At 37.7% G+C, this 14,538-nt stretch overlaps 1 protein-coding gene across 3 annotated transcripts in view; it reads right to left on the minus strand.

Moving 5' to 3' along the window:
- The window catches only part of CCSER2 (coiled-coil serine-rich protein 2), a 143,431-nt gene that overhangs the window by 87,554 nt on the left and 41,339 nt on the right, over window positions 1–14,538 (minus strand). For 2 of the 3 annotated variants that reach the window (XM_011985769.1, XM_011985788.1), the window contains exon 3: window positions 1,233–1,323. The exons of the other annotated variant lie outside the window; for it this stretch is intronic. In XM_011985769.1, the coding sequence (XP_011841159.1) occupies window positions 1,233–1,323 (91 nt within the window). The remainder of the gene's footprint in view (window positions 1–1,232; window positions 1,324–14,538) is intronic. 3 annotated transcript variants of the gene reach the window in all.

The raw sequence follows: 14,538 nt of genomic DNA on the forward strand, positions 1-14,538 counted from the left end.
ACCATTTGGTATGGCTTATCTGGAAACTTTTGTAAATCTTATGTTTTAGTAAAATATTTTTTGTTATTCTAAAAAAAAAAAGTGCTAGCTCTTAGCTAAGACTTTAAGAGACATAATATGCATGTTTCTGCTCATCCTGTTGCATTTCTGCTGTCACGAGAACAACCTGCCCCAAAGTGGTCCTCATCTCAAAATGAAGAAATATGGAATAGACCTCAAGCCAGTCCGATAGCCTCAGCTTCCCAGCTAATCCTTAGATCCATAAATGAGAAAAATAAATGTTTATTTTGAAAGCAACTGAGATTTTGAGAATGCCATACAGCATTCCGGCAGGAAAAATAAAAGCCTCACCAGTATGACAAACAGAAGTAAAAAAAGCAGTAAAGCAGGCTACTAACACCCCAGTGAAGCATTAGGACAGATACCTCACCTCTCTGAAATATTCCTTGCATTTTTCTAGCACTATGGATAAAAGGATCCCACTCACCATTTTTACTTTATTTCTAGCCCATAGAGGCCTTGGGACCAGGCAAATGTTGATTGACAGGAAATTCTCAGATTCCTAAGGGCAGCCCTCTCCCCAGGAGTATCCCCATTTCAACCTTTGCCCCCAGGGCTTTTTCATGCTGGTTTCTGATTCTCCAACAGTCCTTAAGATAAAAAAATCCTACAAGTGCTATGTCATTGGAACAAAAAGAACCTAAGTCCCCTCTCCCATATGGATTATCTAAAGCCTCACCCCAGCAGTTACTGGGATCTAGAGAGAAAGACAGACTAGAATTGGGAGTAAAATGTACAGAATGATCCATTCAGAAGGTCATCACTTTCCAGAATTAATCTTTATAAAATATTTATCAAATTAAGATATTATAGTGTTTCACAAGTCAGATGGTATGTTTCTGTAAATACATTTCTTCCTAAAATCAATACGAGATAAAGGGAGGAAAAACTGGGTACATACACAGAAAAAGAAAAGACAACTCTTATCTGCAACTTACTTTATGGTATAAAATGTTATTGGATCATAGACAATTATATCTAAGACTTACAAAATCAGGTTTTAAATATTTAAGTTAGTTTGCAAATGAACCTATTTTATATCACTTAAGACTGATTCTCAGTCTGAAAGGCTCCATTAAGATTAAGAAGTCTGCAAGCAACAAATATCAAATTGGCTACAGTCAAGTAGCTCAAGTATATACCTCTGAAGGTTCAATATTGTTTCAACTTACCATTTTCAAGAGGTGCATCCTCAGGCAGATCCACATCAAGCATAAGATCATCATCCTCAAGGTCACATGATTCAAGATTATTCAAAATATCCTGTGAACAAAAGCAATAAAAAATATACTATAATCTAGCTCTAAGGATATGTACAACCATTATTTTTAGAAATTGAACTATATGATATACTGAATTTGCTCATTATCTGCACTGAAAGAATAGAATAAAACAGGTTTTAAATTTTTTTTAATAACAATAGATTCAACTAGTTTAAGCTATTTCTAACATCCTTCTCCTAGTCTTCCTCCCTCCTAGTCTTCCTCCCCAACAGATTTTTATTTACATATTAAAAAACTTTAAGTCCATGTTTTTAACATCTTCCCTGGTAACATATTGAAGAATCAAAAATAGTAAAGAATCACCCAAAAGTTATTCATAATTGGTATAAGAGGTGAGAGGCTATGTTTTATTATTTCCAGGGATGGGACCACTTACATAAATAATAAAATAAGTCTTTAATAATGTGGTTATTCCATTTCCTTTACTGTGCCAAACCTACCTCCTGCTACCATTAAGCACTCTGTCACCTCCTTGGCTGGACTCAATTTATTCTTTTTCTATGATAGGACTAGACTATTCAAACTGGCATACGCAGTCCCTGCTGGCTTTTATTTGCAATCTTAGCAGCTATTATCACTTCTTAGAAAAGAAGTGTTTTATTTTCAAAGACTATTGTGCTGAAGCCTAAAGAACTGAATAAACAAAAACTAAGGTCAAGGTAATAAACTCAGTTTGACCTATAGCCCACTGGTGAGTCCTTACAATCCAAGAATGAATCCAAATATCATAAGACCTTTCCTTAGTATACACAAGTAAAAAGATCAAAAGTCCAACAAACTTTTAAAAGACTGAGACATCATGGTCATAAAAAACGCTTATAGAAGGGAAATATCTACTTTATTACAGACAATATGAATAAAATTAAAACTGTTTCCTATGTTGGGTGTTCCATGCAAATATGTTCAATTTTGTGTTGGCCCCTCCAAAAGTAACTAGAAAAATTATCTGAAAAACAAAATCTCTGGAAATTTTTTTTTTCATTTTAAAAAACTCTTGCAGAATGTTTGACATGCAATTAAACTGTACACATTTAAAGCAAACAGGAGAGAGTGCCAAGATGGCCAATTAGAAGCAGCTATAGTCTATGGCACTCATGGAGAGGAATGAAAGCAGCGAGTGAATTCACCACCTTCAACTGAAATATCCAGGTTCTCGCATTGGGACTGACTAGACAAATAGTTTCACCCACAGAGAATGAAGAAAAGCAGGGTGGGGCAACAGTCCACCTGGGACCCATGTGGAGCCAAAGGAACTCCCAACCTCAGCCAAGGGAAGTGGTGAGTGATTGTGCAATCCCACCTGGGGAAACCACACTTCTCCCACAGGTCTTTGCAACCAGCAGAACAGGAGATCCTCTCATAAGACCACGTCACCAATACACAGAGCAGTGTGGCATCCAGGTAGGGCAGCAGTTCGGGCACACACAGAGATGCAAGAGTTTTGCATATTCCACCCCTGGGATTCCCAGCAAGGCAGATCTGTCCCTACATACCACTAGGAGTGTGGCTGAATCCAAGGATCCAAGCAGCGTCATTCTGCAGGCCCCACTTGCACGGCACCTTACAAGTTAAGACCCACTGACTTGGAATTCCAGCCAGCCAGCAATGACAGGCCAGAGTCTGCCTGAGAAGGACTGAGTTTCCAGGAACAGGGGCAGCCACCATCTCTGCCGTCTGGTCAACTCAGCTGATCCAGTCTGCTGGCTCCGGAGAGTCCAGATAGTCCAAACAAGGAAGGGTCCCCCACAATGCAGCACAGTTGTGCTACCAAAAAGCAGCCAGACTGCTTCTTTAAGTAGGTCCCTGATCCTGTTTCTCCCGAATGGATGAGACCACCCAACAGGGTCTCCAGCCACCTCCTACAGGTGCATCCTTCAGGCTGCCAACAGGTCAGTAACCCCTGGAATGGAGTTTCCAGAGGAAGGATCAGGTTGCCATCTTTGCTGTTTCATAGCCTTCACTGGTGATACCTCCAGGTAAGAAAAAAACTGAGGCAACTAGGGTCTGAAGAGGAATGCCAGCAAACCCCAGCAGCCCTTTGGAGGAGTAGCCTGACTGTTAAAAGGAAAACAAACAGAAAACAACAGCAATAAAAACATCAACAAAAAAGACCCCACAAAAATCCCATTCAAAGGTCAGCAACCTCAAAGATCGAAAGTAGATAAGCCCACAAATATGAGAAAGAATCAGTGCAAAAACGCTGAAAACTCAAAAGGCCAGAGTGCCTCATCTCCTGCAAATGACCACAACACCTCTCCAGCAAGGGCACAGAACTGGGCTGAGGATGAGATGGCTGAACTGACACAGTAGGCTTCAGAAGGTGAGTAACAACAAACTTTGCTGAGCTAAAGGAGCATGTTGTAACCTAATGCAAAGAAGCTCCGAATGATAAAACACCACAGAAGTTGATAGTCAAAATAGCCAGTTGAGAGAGGAACATAACTGACCTGATGGAGCTGAAAATCACAACATGAGAACTTCCCAATGTAATCACCAGTATCAATAGCACAACAGACCAAGCAGAGGAAAGAATCTCAGAGCTTAACGACCATCTTGCTGAAATAAAACAAGCAGACAAAATTAGAGAAAAAAGAATGAAAATAAATGAAAAAAATCTCTGAAAAATATGCAATTATGTAAAGAGACCAAACCTATAACTGATTGGGATACCTGAAAGAGATGGGGAGAATGGAACCAACTTGGGAAACATACTTCAGGATATCATCCAGAAGAACTTCCCCCAGGTAGCAAGACAGGCCAACATTCAAATTCAGGAACTGCAGAGAACCCCAATAAGATATTCTATGAGAAGATCAACCCCAAGACACATAATCATCAGATTCTCAAGGTCAAAATGAAAAAAAAAAAATGTTAAGGGCAGCCAGAGAGAAAGACCAGGTCACCCACAAAGGAAAGCCAATCAGACTAATAGCAGACCTCTCAATGGAAACCCTACAAGCCAGGAAGAGGTTGGGGAACAATAGACAACATTCTTAAAGAAAATAATTTCCAACCCAGAATTTCATATCCAGCCAAACTAAGCTTCATAAGCAAAGGAGTCTGCTTTGCAAGAGCTCCTGAAGGAAACACTAAATATAGAAAGGAAAAACCATTACCAGCCACTACAAAAGCACACTGAAGTACACAAACAAGTAACACGGTGAAGCAACCACATAAACAAGTCTGCAAAATAACCAGCTAGCATCATGATGACAAGATCAAATTTACACACAATACTAACCTTAAATGTAAATGGGCTAAATGCCCCAATTAAAAGACACAGAATGGCAATCTAAATAATTAGCCAAAATCCACTGGTATGCTGTCTTCAAAAGACCCATCTTGCATACAGAGACACACATAGGCTCAAAATAAAGGGAGGGAGGAATATTTACCAAGCAAATGGAAAAACATAAAAAAGTAGAAGTTTCACTCCTGGTTTCTGACAAAATAGACTTTAAACCAAGAAAGATCAAAAAAGACACAGAAGGGCATTACATAATGGTAAAAGGTTCAATTCAACAAGAAGACCTAACTATCCTAAATATATATGCAGCCAAAATAGGAGTACCCAGATTCAGAAAGCAAGTTTTTAGAGACCTACAAAGAGATGCAGACTCCCACACAATAACAGTGGGAGACATTAACACCCCAGTGACAATATTAGAAAGATCATTGAGACAGAAAATTAACAAAGATATTCAGGACCTGCACTCAGATCTGGATCAAGTAGACCTGATAGATATATACAGGACTCTCCACCCAAAAACAACAGAATGTGCATTCTTCTCATGGCCACAGGGCACTTACTCTAAAATTGATCACATAATCAAAAGTAAAATGCTCCTCAGCAAATGCAAAAGAACTGAAATCATAACAGTGTCTCGGACCATAGTGCAACCAAATTAGAACTCAAGATTGAGAAATTCACTCAAAACTACACAACTACATGAAAATTGAACAACCTTCTCCTGAATGACTCTTGAGAAAATAATGAGAGTAAGGCAGAAATCAAGAAGTTCTTTGAAAGTAAGGAGAACAAAAAGAAAACATACCACAATCTCTGGGATGCAGTTAAAGCAGTGTTAAGAGGGAAATTTATAGCACTAAATGCCCACATCAAAAAGCTAAAAAGATCTCAAGTTAACAACCTAACATCACAACTAAAAGGACTAGAGAACAAAGAGCAAACCAACCCCAAAGTGAGCAAAACACAAGAAATAACCAAGATCAGAGCTAAACTGAAGAAGATGGAGACACAGAAATCCCTTCCAAAAAAAAAAAAAAATCAACGAATCCAGGAACAGTTTTTTGAAAAAGTTAATAGACAACTAGCTAGACTAATAAGAAGAAAAGACAGAAGAATCAAATAAACATAATCAGAAATGATAAGGGGAATATCACCACTGACCCCACAGAAATAGAAACAATCATCAGAGAATACTATAAATACCTCTATGCACATAAACTAGAAAATCTAGAAGAAACAGATAAATTCCTGGACGCATACACCCTTTTTGGGAGAAAAGTTGAGTAGTTGGGAGAGAAGCTGAGGCAGGGCTTGCAAGTCTGCTGGACTTGCTGGCTCCTTGCTTCTAGCACTCCCATTATCTCAAGTAGCCATATGTTTCTCGTTCACTTAATACACCATTTCCTTTCAACCCCCACATCCTCACCACCTGTTTCTTTGTTTGAGCACCAATAAATACCATGGGCTCCCAAGATCGGGGCCTTCACAGCCTCCACACTCACAATAGACCCCTGGTCCCACTTCCTCTCTCAAACTATCTTTGTCTCATCCCTTTGACTCCACTGGACTTCATCATCCCAACGACCTGTTATTGGGTCTGATCACCCCAACAAGCCTCCCAAGACTGAACCAGGAAGAAACTGATTCCCTGAACAGACCAATAACGAGTTCTAAAATTGAGCCAGTAATAAACATCCCACCAACCAAAAACAAAGCCCAAGACCAGATAGATTCACATCTGAATTCTATCAGAGGTACACAAAGAAGAGCTGCTATCAGTTCTACTTCAACTATTCAAAAAAATTAAAAAGGAGGGACTCCTCCCTAACTCGTTCTATGAGGTCACCATCATCCTGACACCAAAATCTGGCAGAAATATAACAAAAAAGGAAAACTTTAGGCCAATATCCTTGATGAACATAGATGCAAAGATCTTTAACAAAATACTGGCAAACAGAATGCAGCAGCACATCAAAAAGCTTGTCCACCATGATCAAGTAGACTTCATGCCTGGGATGCAGGGCCTGTTTCAACATATGCAAATCAATAAATGTGATTCATCACATAAACAAAACTAAAGACAAAAACCACATGACTATCTCAAGAGATACAGAAAAGACCCTTGACAAAATTCAACATCTCTTCATGTTAAAAACACTCAATAAACTAGGTAGTGAAGGAACATACCTCAAAATAATAAGAGCCATATATGACAACCCACAACCAATATCATATTGAAAGGGCAAAAGCTGGGAGGCATTCCCCTTGAAAATCGGCACGAGAGAAGGATGCCCTCTCTCACCACTCCTATTCAACGTAGTATTGAAAGTTCTGGCCAGGGCAATCAGTCAAGAGAAAGAAATAAAAGGTATTCAAATGGGAAGAGAAGAAGTCAAACTGTCTTTGTTTGCAGATGACATAATTATATATTTAGAAAACCCCATCATCTCAGCCCCAAAGCTTCTTAAGCTGATAAGCAACTTCAGCAAAGTCTCAGGATACAAAATCAATGTGCAAAAATGGCTAGCATTCCTAAACACCAACAACAGGCAAGCTGGGAGCCAAATCATGAATGAACTCCCATTCATAAATTGCCGCAAAAAGAATAGAATACCTACGTATTAATACAGCTAATGATGGAAGTAAAGAACCTCTTCAAGGAGAACTACAAACCACTGCTCAACAAAATCAGAGAGGAAACAAACAAATGGAAAACCATTCCATGCTCATGGATGGGAAAAATCAATATCATGAAAATGGCCATACTGCCGAAGCAAATTTACAGATTCAATGCTATTCCCATTAAACTACCATTGACATTCTTCACAGAATTAGAAAAAAACTATTTTAAAATTCATATGGAACCAAAAAAGAGACCGTAACTACCATTGACATTCTTCACAGAATTAGAAAAAAACTATTTTAAAATTCATATGGAACAAAAAAAGAGCCCAAACAGCCAAGACAATCCTAAGCAAAAAGAATTAAATATATAGGCACCCAATACAGGAGCACCCATATTCTGCTGGCATCATGCTACCTCACTTTATATACAAGGCTACAGTAACCAAAACAGCATGGTACTGGTGTAAGAATAGATACATAGACCAATGGAGCAGAATAGAGAACTCAGAAATAAGACTGCACACCTATAACCACATAATCTTCAACAAACCTCACAGAAACAAGCAATAGAGAAAGGACATCCTATTTAATAAATGGTGCTAGAAGAACTGGCTGGTCATACACAGAAAATTGAAACTGGACTCCTTCCTTACACCATACACAAAAGTTAAGTCACGATGGATTAAAGACTTAAATGTAAAACCCAAAACTATAAAAAACTTAGAAGAAAATCTAGGCAATATCATTCAGATAAAGATTTAGGCACGGACAAATATTTCATGATGAGAATGCCAAAAGCATTACAGCAAAAGCAAAAATTGACAAATGGGATCTAATTAAGAGCTTCTGCACAGCAAAGGAAACTATCACAAGGGTGAACAGACAACCTATGAAATGGGAGAAAAATGTTTGCAATCTATCCATCTGACAAAGGTCTAATCACTAGACTCTACAAGAAACTTAAGCAAATTTATTAGAAAAAAAGCAAACAATCCCAATAAAACATGGGCAAAGGACATGAACAGACACTTCTCAAAAGAAGACATACATGCGGCCAACAAACATGAAGAAAAAGCTCAACATCAATGATCCTTAGAGAAATGCAAATAAAAACCAAAATGAGATACCATCTCACACCAGTCAGAATGGCTATTATTGAAAAGTCAAAAAGCAACAGATGCTGGCATGGCTGTGGAGAAAAAGGAACACTTTTACACTGTTGGTGGAAGTATAAATTAGTTCAACCATTGTGGTAGATGGTGTGGTGATTCCTCAAAGACCTAGGGGCAGACATGCCATTTGACCCAGCAATCTCATTGCTGGATATATACTTGAAGAAATATAAATAATTCTATTATATAAGGATACATGCGTGCATATGTTCATTGCAGCACTATTCACAGTAGCAGAGACATGGAATCAACCTAAATTCCCATCAATGACAGACCAGATAAATAAACTGTGGTACATATACACCATGGAATACAATGCAACCACAAAATGGAACAAGTACTTTGCAGGGATATGGTTAGAGCTGGCGGACATTATCCTCATCAAACTAACGCAGGAACAGAAAACCAAACACCGCATGTTCTCACTTACATGTGGGAGCTGAATGATGGGAACACATGGACACACTGCAGGGAACAACATGCCCTGGGGCCTAGCAGAGGGCAGAGGGTGGGTGGAGGGACTGGGTCAGGAAGAAAAACTAATGGATGCTGGGCTTAATACCTGGATGATAGAATGATCTGTGCAACAAACCACCATGGCACACGTTTACATGTGTAAGAAACCTGCATGTCCGGCACACATATCCCTAAACTTAATAAAAGTTAACTTAAATAAAAGTCGAAAAAACTAAACTGATAAATGTTGACGTTATAGCCATGGTATGGAAACACCATCGAAATCAAGACAACAAACATATACATTAATTCCAAAATGTTCCTCATGCTTCTTCACAAATGTTTTCCCCCATTTGAACATAGTTCTTTGTTAATGAACTAGATGTTAACTGTTTAAAAAAAAAGCAAGCAGCAGTTATCTAAAACAGCATGTACAGAATTACCCATTTTATGAAAATAAAAACACTGTAATATACATAGAAAATAGTTGGAAAGAAACCAAAACACAAATTAACTTTTGGAAATCTCATATTTCCAAAGTGGCTAATGTGGTTAATGCCTGTATTCTTAGCACTTTGGGAGGTTGAGGCAGGAGGACTGCTTGAGCCCAGGAGTTTGAGACCAGCCTAGGCAACATAGGGAGATCCCATCTCTACAAAAAAAACCACATTTTTTTCTTTAAATAAATAGGCCGGGCACGGTGGCTCATCCCTGTAATCCCAGCACTTTGGGAGGCCACAGTAGGCAGATCACCTGAGGTCAGGAATTCAAGACCACCCTGGCCAACATGGTGAAACTCCATCTCTATTAAAAATACAAAACTTAGCCAGGCGTTGTGGCAGGCACCTGTAATTCCAGCTACTGGGGAGGCTGAGGCAGGAGAATTGCTTGAACCCGGGCGGTGGAGGTTGCAGTGAGCCGAGATCGCACTACTGCACTCCAGCCCAGGTGACAGAGGGAGACTCTGTCTCAAAAAATATAAATAAATAAACATAATAAAATGAAATAAATAGAAGAAATGAGAGTTTTATTCTTGTTTGGTTTAGAGTACCTATGTTTTCTCATTTATCACAATAAGCATTATGATATAAGTAACTTTATTCGCCCCAAAATCATACCCTCTCAAGAAACATTTGGCTGTTTGTGTATGTATGTCTGAGTATGTGTGAAACAAGACAGTGTTGGGTACCCTGGGCCAGATCTGACAATTAAGGCCACGGCAAAGAATCCAAAGCAATATAGCATTGTGCTGTAAGTCCAGAGCAGGGCCTGCGAAGCAGCACTGAATCAGTAAAAGGAGAACTGTTACCACTGTTAAAAAGATGCCAAACTTTTAATAACCAACTAAATCCTACGTTTTATGTGATTTTCTGTACCTTTCATTTTATAATGAATGGTTAAAACATATAGCCTCAAAGAATGGGAGTGAGTCTACTCTAATTAATGTAAAGGTGACCGAATAATAATGTCACTCTACGAAGTTACTAAAAAAGCCCAGTTGAAAAGGAAGGGGGAAGAGGAACACGAAAGGAAAGAAGGAAGGAAGGAAGAGAGGTAAAAAAACGGAGGGAGAGAGAGGAAAAGAAGAAAACTATCCATATATAAATAAATCCTTATTTATGATGTTTCAAACATTCATCTCATTAGATAAAAATCCACTCTGTAAAATGAGGGAGAAGAAAAGAAGCAGATTACATATGCACAATATGACTACAATTTTAACGCTGAAAAATACATTCAAATATCTGGCAGGTGATAAACTGAAGGACAATTACAATCTTCCAATACGTGAGAACATAAGCACATACTTACGTTTTTTATATATTTTTTTTTTACTTTTCTGTAATAATAAATTTTTCCTTTATGTAAAAAGGACATAGGGCTTTTATAGTAAGTAAAACTTCATATTGTATTAAGTCCTGGCACCACTGGGAAGTTCTAATCACACAAAACCAACCTGCATGTGGGAACCTTCAACCCAGCTCATTCACTAACCACGACAAATATCAGTGCCACCCGCCCCTCCCCTCCATGTAAACCATTGTGAGCCAGTGTGGGTGACTGCCCTGTTCTCCCCAGAAAGTCTCATTTTGTGAGTTAAGTCTTTTCAAACACTTTTGGTATATGTGTGGTACCATCATTCTTGGCAGCCAGTCAATTTGGGGGGCTAGGCATTGATCCAGAAAACATATTCTCAGTAATTTACAAATAACACTACTAATATATGCAAAGCACTAATCTGGGTACAGGATATGCCCAGGTAAACAAAACGAAAGAGTTTTAAAAAGTGACAAATTGAGATTTGCACTAGGGAAGTATTATTCTGGCTGCAGTGTATAGAATGGATTTAAGTCAGACAGAAAACCAGCTTTGTCGCTATTGCAGAATCCATGTGGCATATGACAGTGGCCTGATATTAATCAGTGTCAGTGAGAACAAATAAGCAGCAGTTATGAAACATACTGAGGAGTTAGACTCTATAGGATGAAAGTTAACTGAGAAGTAAGCAAGAAGCCATGGATGACTCCTTAGTTCCTGGCTTGAGAAACAAATGTATGATGCTTATTAACTGAAATAAAGCATAAAAAAGGAAGGCCAACCCCAACAAAGCTGGAAAAGATTAAACAAATAAATAAAACAAATGATGGAAGCAAAACAAAAAAAAGGAAAGTCAACCTCAATAAAGCTGGAAAAGATTAAATAGATAAAACAATAACAGAAGCAAAACTAAAAAGTAAGGCCAGATCTGGAAGAATGTAAAAGAATACATAGTTTTGAAACCCAACTATTTTGATGTGCATGCTGCATCTTTTAGAAGACAAATTCAAATGACAACTGAATATAGCGGTCTAGAGTTAAGTAAAGAGGTTTGAATTGTGGGAGTCGTTACCAAATAGATGACAACCAGAAGATGTTGAACAGTAAGTTTGACAAAACACCGTAGAGTAAGATTACTGAATTCTAACATCTGCTTTAGGCAATTCTTCCCTTGCCCATCTTTTGGGGAGGTCTATGTTTAACATCAGATTTTGAGAGGAGTGACATCACAGATATCACTAGAATTAGAGTAAGGGTTCAGGTAACGGGAGAAAGAAAAATTAACTTACTCTAACTTTTCTTCACCAGCTTAGAAATCATCTGCACAGGGTAGAAACTGCATTTTTACAGGAAAAGAGGAAACCATGTAGTGCGGAAATTGGTTAATGTGGGAAGGAGTTTCTATTCCCTGTTTGTTGTGGCAGCCTCTTTCTCTAACTGGCAGTCCTGCACTTATTGGGAGCCAACATCCATATAGACCTGTTCCCCTTAGTAGACCATTAAAATGCAATCATTAATTGGGAGTATGACAATGAAAACCCAAATGTGTATATTCCCTGGCTTCCAGAGGCTTCCCACAAGACTGACTGGAATTAAAACTCTGAGCACATATGAGCAGGTTTACCATAGAACTTCCTTGGACTTTGAGAACACACTTCTATTCAAATAGAATGAACAGTGAGATGGTGGGTTGGTGCTTCCTTCACACATTTCTCCTTCACTATAAATGTTTCTAACAAATGACACCATCATTAGTTTAATTATACTATAAAATTAATTTTGGGGGCTATACAGTTTATAAATTTTAAAGCACAAATAGATGTGTAAACACCAACGCAATTAGGATGCAGAACAGTTTCTTCACCCTCGAAGAAGTCCCTCATACTATCCAGTTATAGTTACACCCTCCTCCCATCCATAACCTCTGTCAAACGCTGATCTGTTCTCCATCCCCATAGTTTTGTCTTTCAAGAATATCAAATAAATGGAAACATATAGCATGCAACATTTTGAGAATGACTTCATTCACTCAGCATAATGCCTTTAAGGTTCACTGGTTTCTTTTTACTGCTGAGTAGTATTCCATTACAAATGTACGGTTTGTGTATCAATTTACTAACTGAAGGATATTTCGATTCTTTCTAGTTTTTAGCTACTATACATGAAGTTATCATAAGCATGCATGTACAAGTTTTTGTGTGAATATAAGTTCTCATTTCTGTATGGTAAATACCCAGGAGTAGGACTGCTAGATGATACAGTGAGTGTTTGTTTACTTCTTAAGAAACTGCTAGGTCATTTTCCAGAGTTGTTGTAACATTTCACATATCAATCAGCAATGAATGAGACTTCTAGTTGCTCCGCATCCTCAACAGCCCTTAATTACTGTCAGTAATCTTTATTTTAGCTCTTCTAATAGGTGTGCAATGGTGTCTCAGCATGGCCTGAATTTGCTAATGATGTTGAACAAAGTTTTACATGTTTATGTGCCACTCATATCCTTTTTGGTAAAGTATCTATTCAGGTCTCTTATACATTTTTTGATTTGGGTTGTCTACTTACTTATTGTTGACTTTTAAGAGTTCTTTATACATTCTGGATAAAAGTCTTTTGACAGATACGTGAGTCACAAATATTTTCTCCTAGTCTGTAATTTAACTTTTTATTGTTTCTTGACAGTATCTTTGGTAGAACAAAGGTTTTTAATTTAATGTAATCCAGTTAATTTTTTATGGATCATGCTTTTGGCATAATTTCTAATAACTTTTCCCCTAATCTCCAGGCCATAGTATTTTAAAATGTTTTCTTACAGTTTTACAATTCACAATTACATCAAAGGTTCATTTTGGAATAATTTTTGTATAAGCCGTAAAATTTTAGTCAAAGTTCAATTTTTGTTTTTTAATATATGAACGATCAAATGGTTCCAACAACATTTGTTGAAAGATTTCTCCACTGAGTTTCTTTTAAATCTTTGTCAAAGATCCACAGGCCATCTTTATGTGGTTCCATTTCTTTTCTGGAGTCTCTATTATGTTCCACTGGTTTAACTGACTGTCTCTTTGCCAATGTTACAGTGTCCTGATTGCTGTAGCTTTAAAATGGGTTAGTACAATTCCTCCAGCTTTGTTCTGCTTTTTCCAACAAAATAGATTGGTACTCCTGCTGGGATTTTGATTAGTATTTCATCACTTTGGGATTGAGTAATGTCTTCACTACACTAAGCCTTCCAGTCCATGAACACCACATTACTTTATGTATTTATGTAGGTCATATTTTATCTAGATCTTCTTTAATTTCTTTCATAAGCTCCCTATACTCTTCAGTATAGACTTTGTTAGATTTATACATAAGTGTTTTTATAGATGTTATAAACAACGTTGTTATATTTACTCAAGTTTATAACTAGTCATTGATGATACAGAGAAATAAGAATTGTGTGCATTGACTTTATATCTTACAACATTGCTAAACTCATTTATTACTTATAGGAATCCTGTTTTTTTAAGTTAAACTTTTAAAAAAATTGCCTTTTGAGGACAATGATTCAATTGGAACAGAACACATATTTAGTAGTTCAATAGCTGACTGGACAAACATGCTCAACTGTGGTGGCCCACGAGGTTTGTCCTAAACAAGCACTAATTTCATTTAGTGTGAAACAAAATCAAGCAGCTTGAGCTCCACATCCAGTTTGTCCCAGTGGCATCTGATTGCTTCCTGTCCACTCAGTTTTAAGTATTTGCATAACTAATCCTGTCAATATTAAACCACACTTAAAATCAAGAAAATGGGAGTAATAGGTCAAAGGACTAAGAAGACTCCTTAAACAACCTTGTTAGTAAGCTGAGAATACTCCAACCTGCTTCCCCAT

The sequence above is a fragment of the Mandrillus leucophaeus genome, unplaced genomic scaffold (genome assembly GCF_000951045.1).
Source record: "Mandrillus leucophaeus isolate KB7577 unplaced genomic scaffold, Mleu.le_1.0 Scaffold1075, whole genome shotgun sequence".
In the NCBI taxonomy this organism is placed as follows: Eukaryota; Metazoa; Chordata; class Mammalia; order Primates; family Cercopithecidae; genus Mandrillus; species Mandrillus leucophaeus.